The sequence below is a fragment of the Rousettus aegyptiacus genome, unplaced genomic scaffold (assembly GCF_014176215.1).
Source record: "Rousettus aegyptiacus isolate mRouAeg1 unplaced genomic scaffold, mRouAeg1.p scaffold_m13_p_11, whole genome shotgun sequence".
NCBI classification, from domain to species: domain Eukaryota; kingdom Metazoa; phylum Chordata; class Mammalia; order Chiroptera; family Pteropodidae; genus Rousettus; species Rousettus aegyptiacus.
Window position 1 is genome coordinate 11,718,313 of NW_023416286.1, and position 24,076 is coordinate 11,742,388.

At 38.9% G+C, this 24,076-nt stretch overlaps 1 protein-coding gene across 1 annotated transcript in view; it reads left to right on the forward strand.

Moving 5' to 3' along the window:
• Positions 1-24,076, forward strand: part of LOC107503950 — a 160,667-nt gene that overhangs the window by 134,049 nt on the left and 2,542 nt on the right. Inside the window, 2 exon segments of the mRNA XM_036229003.1 lie at positions 3,454-3,747; positions 3,750-4,065. Coding sequence (XP_036084896.1) covers positions 3,454-3,747; positions 3,750-4,065 — 610 coding nt within the window.

The following is a 24,076-nucleotide window of genomic DNA, read 5'->3' on the forward strand; positions in this document are numbered from 1 at the left end:
AATGGGAGCAACTGGAATTTCTAAGAAACCTAGGAATAGCCAAGGTTAATCAGCTTCATAGAAATAAACATGTAGTTTAGAAATTGGAAAATAGTTTGGAATTCAAGGCATATCTAGGGAATGGGTTAGTTTGGAGTACCCTGGAAAGAAGGGTTGGTTCATCCATTGCCTCGTCACCATGAGGACTCAGTTCTTCTTGGCTTCTGCTTTTTTGCTGCTGTCAGACAACCTCCTCTCCCTCTCCTTTGTATGTGTTTTGATTTCTGCTAACTCATAACTTCTGCTTATTCATAACTTCTGCTCACTCACTACTGCAGCCTATACATAACCCCTGCAATCTCATAGTCCCTGCATGTGTGTTTTTAGCTTCTGTTCTGGATTCCAACTGACCCACTCAAATATTTCCAGTTCGAATATCATAGGAAAGGTTACCTGGATCAGTTAATTAGCGTTCTTCTTCTTGAGGTTGAGCTTTTATACCAGGCCTCAAACAAAGTATTCTTAGTCGCTAAGAATCAATTTGGCTGGTTTAAACAAAAAGGAATTTATCGAAAGAATAGTGGGTCAGAGAAATGCTCAGAAAATAAACAGCAACAAAGGGAGGCTGAGCAGCCAGAATCACAGCCAAATTATACCTCCAACTTAGCTGAGAGCAGACCCTAGTGTCACTACTAAACAGTATGAACTATAACCTGTAACTTACACCTGGGCACTAACAACCAGGTATTGCTGTTTGTCCTCTTGTCTCTGCTGGCCTTGGAAATTGAATGTTGTTTCAATCTCTGCTGCAAAGAGCTCTTCTCCTCTCAGCTCCTCTGTATGGCCAAGTTCTAATTCCAGGTCTAAGGGAGATATATTCTTTGGCCAAGGATAGGTCACATGCTCTCACCCTAGCTACAGTTGGGGTTGGGGTATGGACAAAGAGAGTGGGAAAAAATATACATGTGGCCTTTGAGATGTTATCAATGGGAAACAGGCTTTGCTTCCCACCAGGTCTCAACCAATGGAGAATTCCTCCAATATAGTAAAAGGGCTAGATGATGAGCAGCTAATAAAAGAATGCAGACGTCCATTACATAATCCAGGGTGGTTGACTTTGGATTACAAGGCCATCCTGAGCCCATGCGCTCTGCTCAGAAAAGTAGGGGGTGGGGGCGGGGAACACCTTCACTCGGCAGGGGACTGTGGGCAGAGTGGGCATTTTGATTGGAGACCCAGACAATCTCCTAAGCAAAAAAAAAAAAAAAAAGTACAGAGAATTTTTTCATGTGCACTATTTGCTTGAAGCACATAAGGCATGTTTATATGCAAAGTAGGTATTTATATGTCTGTATGCCTAGTTGGACTCTAAGTATTTTAGGGCAGATACTTTATCATTATTTTTATCCCCCCAGTGCCTGGGGCACTCCTTGGTATATAGCAGATACTCCAGAAATGTCTGTTGAATTTAGTAGGACTTGTTGTCCAAGAATTTTTCCATAACATTAGATAACATAAATTACTCTATTTTTGAGAAGACCGTGAATTTAAAACAAACAAACAAATGAAAAGGGCTATTGACATCATAAGTAAAAGTTATATGACCTACACTCTTCTCAGAATTACCTCAGTTCCTTTACAGAGCACAGGTCCCTGAAATTGTGGCAGGTGGAATGTGAAAACTGGACAGAAGAGAAATTGCAGCATGAGAGAGAGAAGAAGAGTTTGGGAAAGGAACATCAAAACGGAAGGAATTAAGTAAAGGCAGAAGAGAATTAGTCCAGGGAGTACTGGAAAAAACAAACAAACAAACATGTTTTGTGATCATCTTGAAGGAAATTAGAGAATGGGCAAAATAATGCTGAATGCTGCTTTGGTGGCAGCAAAGAAGGAAAGATGGAGGTAATATTTTTAAGCACTTAAACATACAAGATAACTGCTAGGATGCTAGGAACTCTGTGTGTGTGTGTGTGTGTGTGTGTGTGTGTGTGTGTGTGTGTGTGTGTGTATTTAACCCTGACAACAACCTAATATTATTTCCATTGTATACTAAGAAAAATGAGGCTCAGAGAGGTTAAGTGACTGGCTTCAGTCACACAGATAATAAGTGACAGCATCAGAATTTAATGACTCTCCATCTGATTCCAAATCCCACACTTTTTAAACAATCCATTTCTCCTTAAGTAAGACAGAGACGGATCATATTCACTAGAAGCTAGAAATATGTCCCCAAATTGTGCCTGTAAAATCCCAAGAACTGAAGTGGTACCTGACCTACTTTTGAAGATTTCCTATGAAAGTAAATTTGACAATTAACACATTAGAGATCATTTGTCTTTGAAATTTAAAAAATAATAATAAAGACAAGAGAAGCTTTGCCTCCTATATCAGTTTTGTAACAGTTTGTGGTAAGTCGTTACAGCAACACTAGAAAATAAGCTCAGGAAATGTCAAGAAAAACCTTACCAATTACTTATTACTTGCTTATTTTATATGGAAATACAATTGGTACATAACAAGCCAAGGATTTCATGGATATTACTGCTTACTGTGAGGCTAAGTAAAAATCTAAGGCAAAACATTAATAAGTACATAATAGAGCAGGCAGTAGATGGTGTAACAAAACTCATGAAAGCGGCATGTGAAGGGTGAAGTACAGAATGCAAATGGAAGTGTGTTGGGAGGGAAGCAGGTCTCTGAACCTACCTTCTTGACAATTCGTCTCATTCCACCCGCATTTTAGATCACATACAGAAAGATTCACATAGAAAAGATTAAGATACACTCACTAGTCCTCTGGCAAAGAAAGGGGGAGAGATATAGAGCCTTTGCTCATTTACCAAGAGGGTTTCCGAGTTAAGCCAGATGCCGGCTTCTGTCTCCACCTGGAGAACTACTGAACATGGGCACAAGTAACACAATTTCAGGAGCTGGGCTATGACAGGTGGCACTATCTGTGTGAGTTTAATGGTCACTGAGACTTGGGCAGCATCCTTCTATGTTAATTTTCATGATTTGCTTTCATGGCCACAGGTGGGCACTTACAGGGTGAATATAGCAGGGAAGAGCAGAGAGGGCCTTGGGAAAAGGGAGCTAGACAAAGACGAGGAATCAGCTCCTCGCAGCCACACAGGCCAGACTGCCATCTGGGTTGTTGAATGTCAGAATGGAAGAGACTTCTCATTTTCCTGTTGAAAAACAGGAATGCAGAGTCGTTGGGTGAAGGTTACAGGCCTGATTGGCAACCAAAATTAGTCATATCACTGAAAGGCTCCCTTTCCAGACTTCTTTGAAGATCTATGACTGTGTAAACCAATTACCCAGAAGGGAGTTTTGTGATTGTCTGTCTCCCGGGCAATGTTAACAACTGCGATCCTGTTCCACTCATATGATGATCGGGCAAAATGTTCAGAGGGAAAAGAAGAGAAGCACTGATGGAGAGATGTCTGAGGCGAAGCTCATCCATAGGCTGAGGCGATGCCCCCGCCGCGGCTCAGAGCTGGGCTCGCACCGATGCACTGCGGCTCGCTGTTTGTGGGTGCTGCGCGAGACTCCTAAAAGATGTAAGGGGGAAGAAACTCAGCAGAAAGGAGATTCTTTTGCCCACAGAGACAGGTTCCAATGAAACTGCACACACACCCCACCTTTCCCCGTTGCACATACAAGTTAATGGCACCACACCTGCCTCCCAGATGGGGCTCCCTGGGCAAACGCCTCCTCGTCCCCCAGGATTCTCCAGCGTTCGCGCGAGCTCCTCCCTCGCCAGAGCCGGGGCTGTCCCAGTGCCAGGCGCCCTCCCGAGCAGCGGCTGGGGGGCGGCGAGAAGTGGGCCTGGCTCGTCTCCATTGGTTGTGCGGGCCGGAGGGGCGGAGGGAAGACGCGCGGTCCTGGCGACACGCGGGTCCGGGCTCACTCGCGCTGCGCAGCCGCTCCGGTGCGCCCCGGCAGCGCGCCCCAGATCACCGCAGACGGCTTCGCCTGCGCCCATCGCCGGACCAGCGGCGCCCGCGAAGAGGTCAGCGCGGCCAAAGCCGCACCCCGAGCGCTGGAGCGAGGCTGGGGAGGTGGGCGCGTCCGGGCCCGCAGGTCAGTGACCGCTCCCGACGCCCCTCGCGAGCCAAGGCAGAGGAGTGGGGAGCCGGGGATGCGCAGGGCGCTGGAGGGGTGCTCGCCCCTGCCAGGGGCGTCCTCACTCCCAGCCTGGAGTGGCCTCGGGTCCCAAGGCTCCGCTCCCTCTGGAGCCGCCTCCCAGTCTCTCCCGGGCTCCCAGAGGTTTCGGCCCCTTCCTGGACACCCTGAATCCACCCACTTCGCGGCCGGCCGCGTCCTTACGGCCCCGAGCAACCTCCGCAGCCTGGCTTTCCCGATTCTCACAGTAACTTAGCGGGGCCGGGCAATGTCCTTGGCCCGGCAATGACCCGCTTCTGTCGCAGACGCAGGGAACCGGGAAGACCTGCCCTCACGCCCGCCGCTGCACAGACCGACTCCTTCACGTAGACAGTTCTACGTTTTGCAGAGGGCGTTTCTAGGTGCATTCTTTTTTGTTCCACCCCCCCCCCCCTTTGTGGTGTGTGCGGTCATTCTCGTGTGTGCTTTACACCTATCTGGCTCAATAGGGTTCTCGGTCCCTTCCTTGGGACACTGCACGCGCCCACAGCCCGCTTTACCCCTTACGGTGCTCTCGTGAGCTTTTTCACCTGTCTTCGGTGGCTCCAAATCTGGGGTAGTTCTGCCTGGCTCTGAACACTCGGGTTCCCCAGCGGCCGTTCCCCGAGTTCCCAGGAACCTGTTGAGGAGTCGCACTAGCTTCCTTTCCCTACCCCTGGTCTGATGAGACATTGTTGTAATCTTGCGTTTCCCTGTCGAAGTGTGTGGATTGTTGAAGTTCTGACTCAGGAGCGAGGTGTACAACGTGCCCTCCCCGGGCTTGCAGAAGTACCCGTTCATTCACAGAAACATCTTGCTGAGGACCAGGTTTGACGACTGTACCTGTACTCTTACGCCGCCAGATGCCTGACGCCCGCCCTCCGTGGGGTCTTGTGTCACACTGCATTGACAGGGTCTCTTTATTAATATCCTTCATTCTTCTACTCGTTAAATTTCCTTCTGAAATGTTCCACTAACGAAAGTACTTAGGTGGTTCTTTGTGGCAGGTAATGGGATCCGATGGCTCTGGACGTGTCAAAGCCATCGCCCTTGGTTAGGGCCACATTGCAGATGCAAAGGGACAGCGATTCCGTCCCGGGCCCATGCCCAAGGACCACTCCCCAGGATGTTTGACCTCAGGTACTTTGCATTTCAGAGTTTCCAGATTCATTGTTAGACGACAGCCTATTAACAGGAAAAGAGTCAAGCTAAGTAATACTCTTTTCTTCAAAGGTTTGCCCCTTAATGTAGTCTTGCAGCCCAATGCACCCTCCTTAAAAAAAGAAAAAGATAATATTTAACTAGCGTAAATTATACAATTAGTCTGAGTGTCTTTGCTTATTTGCGATCTAGCACCTACGGGTTTTTAAACATATTTTGTAACTAAAATGCCTCATTTTGCTAAGTACAGAGGCATTTTGCCCCCCCCCCCCGCCACACACACCATCACATAGGTACACACTTTATAATCAGCATACAGTTAATCTCTAATGCAAATGCAGTTTTGAAGTGTGTGTTAGTGAGACTGCTTTGCAACTGGGTTACACTGGCACCACTCACCAGGACATGTCCTTCTCCCTTTAACATGCTGGACATTGTGAGGATGGGGGACCATCTGCCAACCTCAGAAATATTCTGGAGATACTAAATTCCCCAGAATGATGGGATATTCTATTTCTGTGTTTTTGTGTTTGAAACTTATTATTTATTTGCCACAGTTATTATTTTTTATTTTCCTACATAAGGAAAAGTGCTTTGAAGAGCTCAAAACTCCTTTATCTCTCTCGTTAAAGAAGACTCACGTAAGGTAACATCACCACTACGTTCTCCCCGCGGTGTGCTCATCATTTCCGCACATTTTACGGGATGTCCATGATGTGCACAGGCTTGCCAAGGGTTAAGAGATAACTAATGATATGATGACTTGTGGCATCAAATCATTCAGGTGGTTATTTGCAGGCTTCTCTAGTTCCTTCTTTTTCTTTTTTAATGGGGACAGATGAAGGATAACAGAGCTGATTGGTGAGAATGATTAATCATACTAGTCATTAAGTGAATGTGCAGTCATACATTTATTCTAAGAATGAAAGAAGAACTCATCACAAGCAAAATTCTTTAAATTGGCCTCTATTCCAGATCAACTCTCAGCCCTTTTGATAATATCCCTCTCCAAGAATATGCTTCTCCCTGGACTTATATTTTAATTTCTTACTTTTAACTTTGTAGAGTTTCTGTAAGCATTTTTACATGTAATTAGTTATTAGGAAGAAGCAAAAACTAAAATTATGCCTTAATTTTTGTGTTTTGCTCATCTAGGCTTTTAAAATGGCCATTTAATAACCTGGAGAAATACATTTCCGAAGGGCCCTTGACATCGAGCACTGTGTAGGTCCTGCTTGCCTGGCTTTTGGCATCCATGTGCCATTCAGTAAACATTTGTTAAATGAAACTAGTGCTGAAAAGTAGTGTTGAAGAAAAATGTCATTTTCTTCAAATAGATATGTGTGAAGCATATTGTATTATTATAATACAATATTATACTATGTTAATATAAAGTATCACGGGCTTAATTTTCATAGACTTTCATTCTATTCATGACAGATAAAAATAAAAATAATATTAAAGATTTAAGGTAGTTATTGGAATAGGGAACCCAGCAAAGAAGAAGCTCAGACTAAGTGCGTGAGTTGGCAGAATTTCTTTGAGCTAACAGATGTACCTAGAGACATCAAGCCAGGGACTTAGGTGCAGAGTCCATGAGACACACATGTGGTCCAACTTTGAAAGTAGAACTCAGCAAGTCCACCTGTGCATTCACTGACCATTTCAGGTTCAGAGGAGCAGGCTACTGAGCCACATTCTGGGAGCCCTTCAGTTCTGATTTGGATTTGGGGCATATGTGTTAATGGGAATATCGTTCTCAGTCTCATGATACAGAATACCTCCTTCGAGAGCTCGTTATCAATAAGATCCATGCTCATGTTCACAGTTGAAACCAGGAAATAGTTGTTGGTTAGCCTATACTAAGTTTTGGCAAGAATAACAACAAAAAATGGAGACACTGAGTAGTCAAGTAACCATAGACAATTTAACAGTATCGCTACGCATAAAATGGCACAATCCGGCCAAAATAGTGCTGATACTTCAAAGCTCTGAATTCATATTAGTAAGAGGATAGACTGTCATTAATGTTTTCTGAGTTCCTAACTTCTAGATTTTCATCTATTAAGTTACATTAAGATGGGAAATCTGTCCATTGAGATTTACGGTTTGTATTATGAGCTTGATTGTTGATGCTGAGATTGTTACAATAGAGAAAGGGTCTAAAAATAAGCCTGTAATAGCTGTTAAAAAGAGTAGCTTAATGTAACAAACATGAATACAGTTTTTGATAGGAAACAACAAAATACTGTTCCAAATTTAGAAAGACAGGAAGATGACTTCGACCACAATAAAAACACTAAAATCATTCATTCAGGGAAACCAAAATAGCAGCTTTTCTGACTAATTTGCCGCAGTAGTCTGGTACTGGTTAGAAGTGCCAGGTAATCTATCAACTGTTAACAATTAAACTGGTTTGGTTCTTATTCGCTTTTAGTTTCTCTATGACCAGGATGATCACAGAGAGAACTATTCTTCTCATTTCTTAACTAGACCATTCACAACATCTGGTAAAATATGACTGGAGCACAGAGTGCAATTAAGCCCTATTGGGCAGATTGACTTTCTGGCCTCATCCTGAGTCTTAAACTTTGAAAGGAAAGGCACAAGAACCATTTCAAAAGATGTGTTAAGTATATACAGTACAGAAAAAGGAGGGGGAAGATAATGAGGAGAAAAAGGAGAAAGACTTCTAAGCTTAAAAATCAGTTACATTTTCACTGCATATGCTATAAATAAATTTTAATTCTATTAATGAAAATGCCTTTATTTTCTGATTATAATACATGTTCTTCATATCAAAATTCAAATATAGATATGCACAAAATAGAACATGAACATACCACAACATCACCCATTAACAAAAACATATGTTAATAGTGGTGCATGACCTCTTGTTTAGTTTAGTTTTGGTTTGCTTTTGCACGCCTCTAAAATTGTGTATGTATGCATAGTAGTAGTAGTAGTGCTAGAAGTTGTGGCTTTACAAAAAAAATGGAATCATACAATGCACAATTCTAAAACTTACTTTTTGACTTAGTCATATAAGACTAACATCTTTCCATGTTAGAAAATATACTCTTTTACTACATCAGAATCCTTCTTGTATGCCTCTTAAATCATTTGTTTAACCAGTCTTTGACTCATGGACATCTCAGTGGCTCCAATGTTTAGCTATATAATACATTTTTGTGTATACATCTTTTAAACTTGTCTGATTTTTTTCCCCATAGGATAAATTTTCATAATTTATTATTTACATTGTTAGCCTAATAACGCCATATATTTTGGGATTAAAAAGGAAGCACTCAATTTATTCAACAAGTAGTAGACATTACTCACATGGTTTTTTTTGTGTGTCCTTAAGAAAACTTTTTATTGATGTTTAACATTCATATAGAAAGCTACACAAGCTAAATTATTTAGCTACACTAAATAATTTGTGATTTATGTGTTCAATTTGAACACACCCATGTAAATGGAATGCAGGTCAATAAATATATATACATACATTTGCCAATACCCTCCTTCACATCCCTCATGCTCTTTGGGCTACCTATCATTCTAGCAATTTCTCATGAGAAAGTTCTTGTCAAGCTTGTTGACTTCTGTTTCCATGAGTCAAATGCTGAATTAAGGCCACGATGCCTTTAAGATTGACAATGTAATATTGATTGACTGGTGGGATTTTAGACCTTTAAAAAGACTCCTTGCCAACAAAGCTGTCCTGGTTCAAACAAATGAGTTTCTAAGATCCTTCGTTCTGTACCTTTATCTCTTTATTATCTCTATCAGTTTTGGCCTCAAATCTATCCATTGGATCCTAGAGACACATATTTTGATTCTTATGATGAATTAATCTCTAGATAACAAAAGAAATTAAATATTTGTTTTTCATCAGACGTCCTCTTATTGGCTACCCAGCTCAGCTCTGAGTATAGAGCAGATCTGGAGTTGGAAAAGGGGCCCTGGGCTTCCAATTCGTGCCTTCTGTCACCAGCTATCTCCTTCCTCCATCCTTTATTGGAGGGAGTATAAACAATGACCTTCAAATTTCACTTAACTTTTGGAGACCTCAGTTTCCTGATTTTTAAAGACTTCCAGCGCTCCAAGTTTATGAACAATGATTTCTTTTTGTTGTTGTTGCTTGTGGGTTGTTTTTTTTTTGGTATTGTTTAGTTTGTTTCTGTTTTTTATAGAGGAAAGTCAATATTGCAAGAGACCATAAGGAAAGAAGGAATAAATTAGATACACCATACATGTTTTAAGTTAGTTCCACAATGAATGACAAGAGAAAATATGTGCTTTTTTGTGCCCATGTGTTTTTATTCCTTTTATTTCTCTAAGAAGCTTGAGGTCTGGATTAGTTTCTTAGCACAATACTCCTTAGGATGTCACTGCTCACATCATCATGACTGTGATCCAGGTAAAATGCTACTCAAGATATGTTTCATGCTCCAATGCTAGCCCTTGAATTAATTGTTAATTACTCATTCACCATGAGATATGGAACTCGAGCCAGAGTATACATCAAATAAGGTACTAAGCACACTTTTTAGTTTAGCTCTGTTTTGTAGCAAGACCTTCTTGATGAAGAAGAAAGAAGTGCTTTGCAAATTCCTTAACCCAAAGACTCATAAGCTGCATATTTTTAAGGAAACCAAGTGACCACTTTCAGGAGCATTGATCTCCAATGTGGGGCTTTGTAGTTAAATTGAAATTTTTATAAAAATATAAACATTTCTCTTTCTGTGCAAATTTTCCATTGAACTTTTGTTTTGTTTTGTTTTGTTTTCATTTGTAGAGGAGGGTAGTTTTAACCTTGAGATAGGATGACTAACAGAGTACCATGGCATATGATAGTCCTGAATTTAGTAAATTATAATAGCCCTCCCCTACAATAATCAGAAAGTGGGTATTGTCCTTGACCCTTTTTATCTCCACAGATGAGTACAGTGGCAAGGGTTGTGATTATACGGAACTCGGTAATTTGCAAATGATGGGATTATCATGGAGTTTAACTTAAAGAACACTTTAAATTAAACACTTTAAATTAAAAATGCAGCTGCTTCACATTCATGCAGATCTTCATTAACTCACTAGGGTAAATTCTTTTGATTTTTAATGTGCTCTTCGAAATACATTTGATACAACCCCCTAGCTATGTTCACAATAATGAATTTCAGTATTTATAGCATATTTCTCCATCCTTTCGTCAGTTATCCCAGTAGACACAACTAAATAAAATCTTTGTCGAATATTGTTGAAAGACACAATTGCTTGATATTAAAGTATGATCAGAGTTTGCTCTGGAAACTGCAACTATTAATTTTATTGCCATAACTTAAATATTTATAAAATTTAGGGAGTGTGCCTCATTATTTTTTACTACTGAGTATTTACCCTTTGAGTAATTGATATAATTTTTACAAGATTATTTATTCATTCAATAAGTATTTTCATGCATCTAAAAACAGAACAAATATGAACAAACTCTCCAAGCTTCACGTTTCTTCATTCCTTTACTCTTTTATTCATACAACCACTCAACAAATCCGTATCTTTATGCCAGACACTATCCTGGTTCACAGATATAAAGATAAGTGAAACATGAGCCCTCTATTCTGGAAGTTCACAGTCTATCAAAGCTGACCAACAAGTAAACAAATATAATTAGTATAACAAAATGTGAAAAGTGCTGGTGTAAAAAGGTATAGAAATTACAATGAGAATGCAGAGGAAGAAGCAAGAAATTTGCGTAAAGAAAGTAGGTGGGGATTTATGTTGTAACTAGATGAGATAGAGGAGGGAAATCTTGAGGTGTCTTGAAGAATTAACAAATTGGATTTGGGGTAGAGTTTGGGAGAGGACATGTAGAAGAAATATAAGGATTAAACATAAGGAATTTTTAAAACTTCGGGAAATTGAGAACAGTTTGATGTGCCTGGAACACCAATCTTAGAAACAATGGAAAAATGGAGATGAAACACAGCGTGTGACCAGATAATAAGGAACATATAAGACAGATAATATATAAAAGGTCTTTTAGATTTCTTACGCAAGGTGATCATGATGAAAATTATTTGTACATTAGGCTCATACATATAATGATAATTTTAATCATCTTCCTTTTCATAGCATATAATCAATAACTATTTGTTGAATCAATAATTAAATGCACCAGAGTATATAGTTTTTCTTAACCAAAGGTGATACTACTGTCCCATTATTTGTATAATGAGTTGTTTTTTTCCATTTGGGTCATGAGTTAGTCTTAATATCTTCACTATCTCTCAACTACTCTCACTCGAAACCACTTATGCATGTTTAAGTGACAGCTAGTCAGGACTGTCCTCATTATGCTCCAGCTTGTTAGGGAATATATTTTTTGACTATACTAGTAGCTAATTCTCATACCTTTCTTTCTTTTCTTTTCTTTCTTTCTTTCTTTCTTTTCTTTTTTTTTTTTTTTGATATGGCACTTTCTATTTATTTTTTTTTCCTAAAGCACCCTTTCCTTTATTTTGAACAATATGTAAGCATAAAATATATCATTTGTGCCTTAGTCTCTAAAATTCAACTATGTTGGGAAATTAGGATGTTAAGTTTTAAAGTAGAAAGAGAGGCTCAATACTGCCTATCACTTTCTTAGGATTCACTAAATACTCACGATATTTTTTTAATTGAAGAAATGATTTAAATTCCCCCTACCCATTTACCTCTCCCCTCCCCCTCCTCTCTACCCTCTGGCAACCACTAGTCCATTGTCCATGTAACTCTGATATCTTTAAATCTCACTCTCGTGTGAAATTAAAGTGAACTAAAACATCCTGTACAATTCATTCTCACCAGTGCTATAAGGGGTTTTAACATATTGCATATGCAATTTATGTAATTCTCAGTTATATTTAGAATTTGACTTCTTTACAGTTAATTTCTTGCTGTCATAGTATGGTAAGATCTTATGTCAGTCAGTAGAGTTAGATTATGCTACAATAACAAATAAGCCAGAAATTTCTGTGGTTTAAAACAACAAAAGTTTATTCATTATTTACAATAAGTATTAATAAGGCTAACAAGAGTGATGGGACTTACATTGGTTACCTAGGAACCAGGGTGACAGAAGCTGCCCCATACTTGTATGGTTCCTGCAGCAGAGGGGAAGGATGAGGTAAATCTCACACCAGGTCTTACATTTTCTATCCAGAAATGACTCGTCATTTTTCCCACACTTCACTGGCCAAAATGAATTATATGGCCGCCCTAAATTTAGAGGGGATGACATCATGCAGTCCCACACCATGCCTGAAGGAGGAAGGAACAGCAGAAACACGTGAACAGCACTAATGACCTCAAGACTGGAAATTATCCCTCTTTTACCCTAGGCCTCCCCAGAGAGAAGGAATATAAGGAAGGCAGAATTTGGAGACAAAGAAATAATATATTTAAATTCCAGCCCTGCCTCTAACTTGGACAAACTTTTAAATTCTGATCTTTAATTTTCTCATCTGTTAAAGACAGGTGTGGGATAATAATAACTACCTTAAAGAGCTTTGAAGATTAGAGAAAATACACAAGTGTCATGCTTGCACACCCACACAAGCACATACAAGACAAGTATATGCTTTTATTTAATAAATATTGGCTACTCTCTTTCATGTTGTTGTTATTATTTCCCCAAACTGGCTTGCTGGACATCTTTTCTCCTGCACAAGCATCCTGAGTCTGCCCTCCCTTACCTATCATGTTCTGAAGATGTGTTCCCATTCCACAATGACTTGGGGATGCTCCCATCACTCTCTTGCCCACCTCTCTACTTCTTGCCATTATTCTGGTCTGGTGTTCCCACTACATCCCAGCCTACCCCACTAAAATAAAGGAGAACTAAAAGTAGATGCAAGTGTGGTGAGAGATGTGTGAATGTGCATTTCTGACCAAGGCCATTTCTACAATTGAATAAAACGCAGAGCACACTACCTAAAGGGTAAGGTGAAGAGCTTGATCTTGATAAAGGACAAAGTCAAGGTCAGTTAAAGCTTGTATAAAAGATACTCATGATTTCATTGAATGAAACCATATTTATTTATATTTTTAAAAGAATGTAAAGCTATTTTATATAGGTCACCAGTGCAGTGATCTGTTTTCTACAAATAATTCCTCATTATTTTTCAGTTTTGCCTCCTTGCATTTTTTAGATGAAATACATTCTGGGAAAATTTGAGCCTATACTTATTTATTGTTTCCATATTGTTTTTAACAGTTTCTGGTCTTGATTCATTATCTAAAATGACAACAAGTTGATGAGGACTTGATTTTCTCCCACACTTGATAACCTGCCATATCATTTTGTTCCATGTTACAAGGAACATGTACACATTCTCTTCGTTAGCCAGACTTCTGAGTTCACTGTGCCGCCTGAGACAGAGACAGAGTCAGAGACAGAGAGCACGCATTAAGACAAACTCTGCTACTCGATTCATACCCAGGATGAGCAGGACTGTCAAAATCCCCACATGGGAACGTGCTTTCCGCTTTTCTGTCACTTTTCTGTCTCCTGCCCTCCCTGGTGTACCTGGGAATCCTGGTGGGCGAATAACTTCAGGGCCATGGGAGAGCACTTTGTCTCCTTGTAGGATTAATGTTTTACATAACCTTTGTCTAAACCTGACTCATCTGGTATTCATCATTTCAGGGTATCTACCTATATCCTCAGTCATACGATTGGTGATGACTGGCAAAAAGCACTGTTAATATCAATGCTCCCTATTTTTTTCATTTGCAGCTGCATTTTGCAGTGACTATATTCAATTTCTAAATTGTTTATTGGTCTCTATATCAAAAGATACTGACCCTGGACTGTGAGAGTTCTTGTGGTCAGGTTTCGCCTCTCACCACACTGGAGGACTCACCCAAAGTAGGGTGATCAGGGAGGTGGTTGCTACTTTAGGAATTGCAAGGCAAGTGCACTCCTTAAGCTGGAGAACTTGGAGTTTGAAGCCTGTTTGACACTTGCTTCCTAAGTAAAGTTTCCAGCTGTGCTTAGCTTATTTACTACTGTTTTCCTATAGTCCCTATGTGAAACCTGGACCTCATTGGCTGTTATGGGCTCTCAGTGTACCTCTCAAGAGTCTACTACTCCTTGGTCCTCATTAGAAAACTACTCTCTTGGACCTGAGGGCATTATGCTAAGTGAAATAAGTCAGACAGATCTCACTTACTTGTGGAATCTAAAAAACAACATAACCCATTCCCAACTCATAGATACAGTGAAAAGATTGGTGGTTGGTAGAAATGAGGTGGAGGACGAGGTGGGTGAAGGTAGTCAAAGGTACAAACTCCCAGTTATGTATAAAATAAATAAGTCATGGGGGTGTAATGTACAGCATGGTAACTATAGTTAATAATACCATATTCTATATTTTAAAGTGGCTAAGAGAGTAGATCTTAAAATTTCTTATCACAAGAAAAAAAATTGTAATTTTGTGGTGATGGATGTTAACTGAAATTATTGTGGTGATCGTTTTGCAATATGTACAAATATGAAATCATTATGTTGTATACCTGTGTGATACTGTGATTTATAATTAAATATGTATTTGGTCTTAATCCCTATTCCTGGCGCAGAGCTCATAAAACCCTAGGACTAGAAGAAAGCCGGAAAGGTTTCTTTTGTTATGTTAATGAGCAATGTTTGGACTGCCTAAGGATAGGGACTGGTTGCCAGGGGAACTAACCATGTGATCAGAGGACTGGAACTTACAGTCATACCTCCTGACCTCCTGGGAGGGAAGAGGAGCTAGAGATTGAATCAATCCCCAAGGACCAGTGATTTAATAATCCATCATGCCTATGTAATGCAGCCTCCATAAAAACAAAGGTCAGGTTCAGAAAGCTTCCAGGGTTGATGAACACATGGAGGTGCTTGGAAAGTGGCAGAGTGGCATACCTGGAGAAGGAGTGGAAGCTTCCGTGCCCTTTCCCCATGCCTTGCTCTATGCATTTCTTCCATCAGGCTGTTCCTGGGTTATATCCTTTTATAATAAACCTGTAATCTAGTAACATGCTTCTCTTAGTTATGTAAGCTGCTCTAGCAAATTAATTTAACCCAAGGAGGGGGTTTGGGAACCTCTAACTTACAGCCTCTTTATAGGTCAGAAGTACAGGTAACAATGTGGGCTTGCGACCAGCAGCTGAATTTGGGGCTGGGGGACAGTATTGTAGGATTAAGCCTTTAATCTGTGGAATCTGATGCTCTCTCCAGATAGTATCAGAATTGAGTTAAATTGTAGGATACCCAGCTGTCCTGAGAATCACTTGGTGTGGAGAACTGCCCCCTAGTATTGGAATTGGCATCTGAACCTGTTTAACCTGAAACTAATAAAATGTTACATGTCAATTAAACCTCAACTTAAAGAAAGAAAGAAAATGACTTTCTCTTGACTCAAGGTGTCTCCAAAGCCCTTACCTTTGGGTATTTAAATAGCAGGAATGATGTCCTTGGCTGCCTCTGAAGATGACTGATGATGAAAAATGAACATCATTGGATTTCATGACACTAGAGGCCCAGATGGGGATTCAGACCAGTTGGCGGTGGCAGGAGTCCTGAATGAGGTCGTCAGGCAGCATCTCCTGCCACCATGGGTCCAGCTGTCTGGGCATATTAAACTTCCTCTAACTCATTCTCTGATGCTTCACCTCCAGGACCTGTGTGTATCAGTGGGCATCATGAGCTGATGATGGCAGCAACTATTTGTACTTTTCCAATGCCCATTGAAAAATTGGGCTTCTCTCATTGATCTTTTTTGAAGCACCTAACATTTTGGGTTACTGCTTGCATATTTTACCAAGTGTATTTTCTAATTTCCTTGGGGACAAATCATTTTTTCAACTTGTATATTGAAAAATTCCAAACCTACTGAAAAGCTGTAAGAATAATAACAATGAACAACTATATATCCTTTAACTAGACTAACCAATTGTTAACATTTTGACATATTTACTGTATCATCTTTATGTGTATGGATGTGTGTGCACAGTAGTCCCCCTTAATCATAGGTTCACTTTCTGTGGTTTCGGTTACCCACTATCAACCATGGTCTGAAAATCTTAAATGAAAAATTCCAGAAATAAACAATTTATGAGTTTTAAAGTGCACACCAGTCTGAGTAGCATGATGAATCTCACATCTTCCCTCTTTGTCCCATCTGGAAAGTAAATCACCCCCTTTGCCCAGTGTCTCCATACTCCTTGCCTTTTAGTCACCTAGTAGCTGTCTTGGTTATCACACTGCTCGTGTTTATTTATTTATTTTAAATTAATTTATTTTTTTTATGGTGACATTGGTTAATGAAATCTAATAAGTTTCAGCTGTACATTTTAATGGTAAAGGCACATATATACTTACCCAGTGTGTTTGCCTCCCATAGTTATTTTTCTTTCTGTCTCCACATATTTGACCCCTTTTATCCTGTCTACATTCCCTTCCGCCATCCCTCTTCCCCTCTGGTAACCACAGGCTATTGTCCATGTTCATAAGTCTCTATTTATTTGTCCTGTTCACTTGTTGCTTTTAGGTTTATATCCCACATATAAGTGATAGCAGTGTTTGTGTTTAAATCAGCCCTATTTTACTTAATGATGGCCCCAAAGTGCAAAAGTAGTGATGCTGTTAATTCGATATGCCAAAGAGAAGCAATAAAGTATTTCCTTTAAGCCAAAGGCATGTGCGTATAGGAAAAACTGTAGTACATATAGAGTTTGCTAGTATCTGTACTTTTAGGCATCCACTGGGGGGTCTTGGAACATATTGCCTGAAGATAACAGAGTACTAGTTTTTTTTTTTTTATTTTGGCTGAACCATTTGAGGGTTAGTTGCTGATATTATGACATTTTATGGCTATAAACTCCAACATACATTTCCGATTAACAAGAACATTCTCCTATATCACACTTAGGAAATTTAATATTGATATAAAACAATTATTTAATTTACAGTCTATATTCAAATTTCTCCAGTTCTACTAAAGTCATTTATAACAAAGCTGTTTTATTCTTTATTCTTTTTTCTTTTTTCTTTTTCTTTTTCTGGTCCAGGGAGCTTGCATTGCATTAGGGGATAAATCTTGAAATCTGCATCCTGCTTTTTGTCCTGAGTATTCAGCTGACTACTAAATAATATAAAATGATAAAAACTTGATGTATCCAAAATTTAGCCTGCCAATTACTAAGCATTATTATTTTTAAATGCCCTTTTTACTGTGAAAAGCATCATCATGCTTTGACTGTCAGCCATAGAGAACCAGAAGAATAAGAGAACTTATTTAGCAAAATTCTTACATATATGTTATGTTAAACATTGAGTTAATATCCAGAAGGGATGGGCAATTTACACACTTTGTAATCAACAAAGGTTATATTTGTACTTGTATTATGAGGGATGATGGTTTATTAATTCAAATAAATGCTATGCATTTATTAAAAATGCCATCATGTAGAAGATTCTGTGAGCTTGAGTCCCTGCTGGGAAATGCAGGACTTAACACATTCATACATACTTGTGATATTTCAATCTATTTTTAAGGAATAGGATATAAAGCATCTTAGTTTAAATGAATATATGTCTGCAGTTATCAATGGAGGTAGATATAGTGACTTGTTTAATTAATTTGCTAATAATGCAGTTCTTTTCAGACAACCTATGTCATTTTTTTCAAATTGTACCTGCATATGCAATTTTATGGTTATTAGTCTTTGCAGCATTCTTATGTGAAAAAATAGAGAATTGGATGCATTAAATAATTTATATTTCTCTCTTCCCTATACATCAATTATCAAGATATTTTAAGTAGAAATGAAGTTTGGGGTTTAACTTATGAATGAATGAAATATTTTACCCATTCTTGTAAATTGAAAATTTATGAGACAGATGAGAATTTACAAGAAAATGTACCTCCCCCCCACTCCCCCAAAAGGCATTTACAGAAACATGTACAAACAGAGAGGTCCTCATTAAACACATTAGCTTGGAGGCCTATGGGAGATGGAAGAAAACGATTTGAGGAATGGAGAGAAGGAGGGATCAATGATGACAATAACCCATGAACTGAGGAATATATGTATTTAAAAAGGGAAGTAGCAGTAGAAACAAAAAATAAAAGAAAGAGTGGCTTTGATAGGAAGTGATACAATCTCACATTTTCTTCTTATTATACCTAGTGGCATCGATGGCCCATGGATACCCACTTCTGACGAATCTACTTACATTTAGAGTGGACTTCATGAAATGGTTACAGAGAAGCCAAATTTCCAGGCTTTTCCACATTCCCTTAGAGCAGTTTTAGCAGCACCCCTGGAGTGGGGACACCTTGTTGTCTTTCTGTAAAGGTTTACAAAAAAAAAAAAAAAATAGACAATAATGAACTTAAGTTTATAGGAACAAAATCTTTCCAACTATCATACTCTATAAGGAGACTGTTACGAGCGTTTCCTGATTGGACAAAAAATATATTAGATACAAATTACGTTAACTGTAGAGAATGAGAAACAATAGAAAAGGAGAAAACAGCATTCTACCGAAGCATGGTTTAATGGGAATTATTAAAAATATGTCTAGTCTGATTAAAAATAAGCAAACCTTTTGTATACTAATCCTATGATTTAACCAATTTTAGCTACTCCAAGAATTAAAAGTATTTTTCTTAATACACTTATGTTGGAGGTCAAAGCTGAGTGGAGGGAGAGAAATGAACCCGTAAGCCTTCGTAAAAATACTGTAGCATCTCCAAAGGCCAATCTTCCTACCCTCTTTCTTCCCACTAATTCATCACTTGCCTATGATCTTCAAGTCGCTATTTCTCTGGCTGTTTGCCTTTTCTTTAAATCAAGTGTTTAGCCAATGACCTTCTCTCCTCCCTAAAAGTGGCTTTTATTGTTTTGCTACTACTTAGCCAGGGTATGTTTTCTTCAACCTTCAAGTTGCTACTTTTCTCATTTTGACTTAGGCGAATGTGTTAGCTAAGAGGAGTCTAGTCTCTTCAAAATACAGAGCCCCCTCTCCCCACCCCCCCTCTGCCCGCTCCCACACTCCCCCGCCAGTTCTAGGGTCTTAACACCATTAAAGAATCATGAAAATGCTATTCTTAGAAGAGGTTTTATATTTGACTTTTTCTCTGGAAAATTATTTACTTAAACTATCTTATTCTAAGAGAGTATCATTTAAAAATAATTGTTCTTACTAAGCCAGAGATTTGGACATAAAACTTTCACATAGAATATAAATATAGCAAAAATTTATTAAGAATAATACAGTAGTTTGATTTCTCCAGGAAAACAGTGCCAAATAAATGCACGAGAACTCATTTCTATAATTACTTTGGAGACTGTACAAGATAGATGATCAAAACAATTATGTTCATATCCCCTTTTGAAACACTTTCTTGTGTTTTTTTTTTTTAACTTCACTCAATCGACACTGTTTTTATATATCAACAACAGTATATTCTGAATATTCTGTAAATTATGCCTTGTGCGGGTGACTAGTTTTTAAAGAATTTGAACAAAAGAATTTGTCTAACATAAAAATGTTCTGAGTATAATTTAATTGCTTTGCTGAGGAAGTTACTTTGCTGGGCTGGAGGCTAATTCAGATAGAAAAAAGTCATCACTAAAGTACAGAGATGGAGAAGATTGGACTGAATCCAAAGCAACCTAATGACCTTCCCTAGAAATTGATTTTAAAATAAATTTCTGAGGCCAAGTGCTACTTTGTCATTTCTTTAATTTTCACCAAAGTACTATGAAAAGTTCTGGTTGCATTTCCTGAAGATTTATTTGATCAGTGGGTAAAGCAGACTGTTAATGTTAATTTTTTGCCTTACATCATATAGTTCAGGTCCATGAATTCCAGTGCATTATTCAGAATCTACATTTTTCCACATTTCTTCTCATAAGATTGTCATCTAAGTCAATATTTGGTAGCAGATAGACTCAATTTGTTTTTTTTTTTTTTTACTTTGTTTTGTTTTTATTGGGCTGATACACAGTGAGATTCTACTAATTTTCACACGAAATTCTATTCTCCCAAAGCATTATTTTGATAAGTAACAGCAGTTCTCAAATAGGCAAATATATGGATGGCTGAATTGCCAGAGGCCAGCTCCAGCCAATTCCAGGGCTGAAGGAAACATGGAGTCGGTGAAGGAAAAATGACAAGGAGAGAGCCTTGATGCAAGGCAGTTTTATTTTTTATCACACTGAAATGTAGAGGTACAGGTTTTTAAGCCCAAAATCCCAGTCTTAATTCTGTCTAAACACAAAGGTCTATCTTTCTTCTATTCACTACCTGTCGACCTACAGGTTGGGTGTGAGAGCGGGGGTACAGAAGCAGAAAGCTTATTGTTAGAATGTTATGTTCCTATGGGTGACAGCCCATGTTCCCATGGACACAGCCACAACCTTATATTTAATTTTTAACCTATAATGTTTTTCATTTTCTTACCCTTATGACCTATCATAATACTTTCTTGTGGTTAGTGTGTGAGGCAAAACAGAGCAAAGTAAGAGACAGACTTTTTCCTCTTATGTCTTATAATCATAAAGGCAGTATTTACATTTTATTTTCCTATAATGTTGATTTAGCTGTCTCTTAAGACTATTACGCTGATCCTTGGTAAGGAGGCAACTAGCAGGGCACTGCCTGGCGAGTCTCATCATAAAAGATAGATCATAATATCGCACTCGTTTTCCTTTTACATCTACCATTCTAACTCTATCTATATAGGCTCCTGTATAAGGTAAAGTAGGTAAGGGAGAGGGGTGTAATTTTCCCATAGACTTCTTTCTCATAAGGGGCCCTCCACTTGAGCGCTGACACAATGGCCTGCTCAGAAAACAAATCTTGCTTTCTCCTTTGATCAAGTTGTTTAATTAATTCCTTCTTACTCATATTTCTTTGTGCCCCATTCTCGGAAAAGTTGCCTTTTCCTCTAACACTCCCCTCCACTCCCAAGGACAGAACAGTAATCAAAAGCAATGCATAAATTTTCAACATAAACAATACAGAAGAAAGCAACAAGCACAGATGACTCTAGCATCGCTTGCTTTGCAAGGGAAGCCCCACTTTCGGCTGTGACTGTGTCAAACAGCCTGAGGTCTGTGGCCTGCGGCACTGAATCAACTTTAAATAAAGATAGCATGTAAGATAATACACTTTATTTTCATTATTGCAAGTGTAAAGGTAAATGTTTACAAGTGAAGATTTACATTTAGAGAAGAGTGGGTGGGAAGTATGGATTGTCAACACTAGGCAAAGAGAAAGCATTGAAAGATAATCATGCAAATTGTAAAGAAAAGGCTCAGGGTCTTATATAAAACAGGTTTTTCTAAATAGAACTAAAAACAGCTTTGCTCAGATATGAGAAGGTCCCTTCCTAATTCTGGAAATGGTAGTTTCTATGTGTTCTATAGAGAAAGATCCAGTTTATCATCTAAAACCATTACATTATAGTATTAAACTTTTCGACATTTGTTTACTGAAAAAAAAGGAAACATTTTACCATGTCATGTTAATTCTTTATCAAATTGTTAATAATGGTTTGGGAAGACTACCTTCTGGAGAATGACACAGCAGGGCTTGATGATAAAACGTTAATTTGACATAATAGCTAGGTTATTCTTTAATGTCTGCAAGGGAACAAAGCAGCTTGTCCCAGTTTTCCACAACAAAAAGCCTTAAGAATAGTTGTTATTCACACAGAAATGTATTTGAATATAGGTCAGAAACTCAGAAATTGCTGTGCTAGATTTGAGGCTGACTGTAGGCTGTTTTATACACCACTGTACTCATATTGCAGAGGTCCACGCCAGGCTTCTGCCCATAGGCTGGCCGCAATGGACTTGTGATGCTTACGTGAGAGGATTTAGAGATGAGGGCCTGTCAGCTCTTCTTTCTTTTACAAGTTGTGAAGGTACACACTAGAGTTTTGTCCTTCCAAAACTACAATTCTCATAATCACCCCACAGGAAGGAGTGCTTTTATTCTTCCAGAGACATGGCACTGAGTGACACAGAACCAGAGACCCCCAGGTCTGCCTTATCTGTGCTGTCCCTTCATCCCCTACCCCCACTGGGCTCATGGCGACATTACAAGTCCATTCTTCCTCACTTTGGTAGGTGACTGCCTTTTGTAGATTTCTTCCCTGCACAGTTTTTTATTCCAAGAGGCAAACGGAAACCTGGCTAACTATGGACCTAAACATTTCTACAGATCATTTACAGTATTGTGATCCAGCCATCTTGTTTTTCTTTCTTAAAAATCACTTTCTAAGAATGGGTCGGAATGAAAGTATCACAATCCCTACATGCCTGAAATGAGAATCTACTGGCATTTCTCCAAGGCAGGTCAAAGTTATGCTTTGAGATGAAGTCTGTTCTTTCAAGAAAAGAAACAAAGAGTGTTTGCGGGAAACAGACCAAGAAGTATCATCTTAAAACACGCTTGTTTGATTTCATTTCCTCGATGCCACCTTGAGCTTCATTCACACTATCATGACACCTAAACATGTACAATTTGGTTCATCCGAGCATTGTACATGGACAGTCAAGACATTTACCAGAGAGAAAGATTTATCAATTTTTAAAATTTCAATAGGAAAATGAGAATCAATGTCATCAAATTAAAATTATCTCTAACAGTGCATATACTCTGTTGTTTTGGAGCAGAACAATGAAATGAAATATGTATGTCTGTCGTGTTATTAAAAAGTATTCTGGAAATAATATTAAATCTGAAATATTGGGGGGTATTTAAAGAAGATGTTTAATTGTGAAATGTCAAATAAGGACACAAGGTTTCATTTATTCATTTTACCATTCTTCCAAGGCCACGGAGAAGATTAGAAGCTTTCCCCAAATCTTGGCTTCATTGCCAATTAACTATCCCATAGACATCGGGTACACAGTGGGCTTTTTGTGTGAAAGAAGGTGAGTTGCAGAATGTATAAGTACTTTTGGAATATTTATACTGTAAAGAGATACCTCAGTTTTAACAAGTGTCCTGGTAGCCAGCTGTGAGCTCTGCTGCAGAATGACATCATCTGTGCCTCCAGCCCACTCCCAGAAAATGATACCGATTTGGATATCAAATAGGGCTTTAGAAAAATTAGCCACTTGCAGCTGAACCTATGACCTGCACACATTCGCACAGGTTCAAATCGTAGGACTGGCAAGTTCCTCTGGTCTTCCTGGGCACTCAGGGAGAACTCTCTTTCTACCAGTGCTTTACCTGGGATAGCCTTTTACAATTTTCTAAGTACGATTATAAAAATGTTATCACATCTTAACTCAGGATCTCCTGTAGAGGTAGAAAATATGAGCATCATTTTACAAATGGGAAAACTGAAATATCAAGGTAAACTTGTCAGAAGTACATGGCAGATAGGAACTAATTACCCAAGTCTCATAATTTTTCTCTTCCTGTCATAGTTGAAAAAGTAAGAACACAGTTCAGGCATGGGTTCTAGTCACTTCTCTGTCACTGTCCAGCTGTGTACCCCTGAGTAAATCACAATATTTCTACAACTCAGTTTTCTCATTGGCAAAATGGGAATAATTTCTGCTCTACCTGCCTTACAAAGTAGTTTGTATGAGAGACACACAAAATGCATCATCCCTACACCTTTTTTCTTTGCCCATGCTGGGAAAAGAGGATGCAAAATTCTTACTACCAGAAAGACAGGAAAATTAAGACCAGATGGTATAAGGGGTGAGGATGTGTGGAAACCTAGTCCTGGCT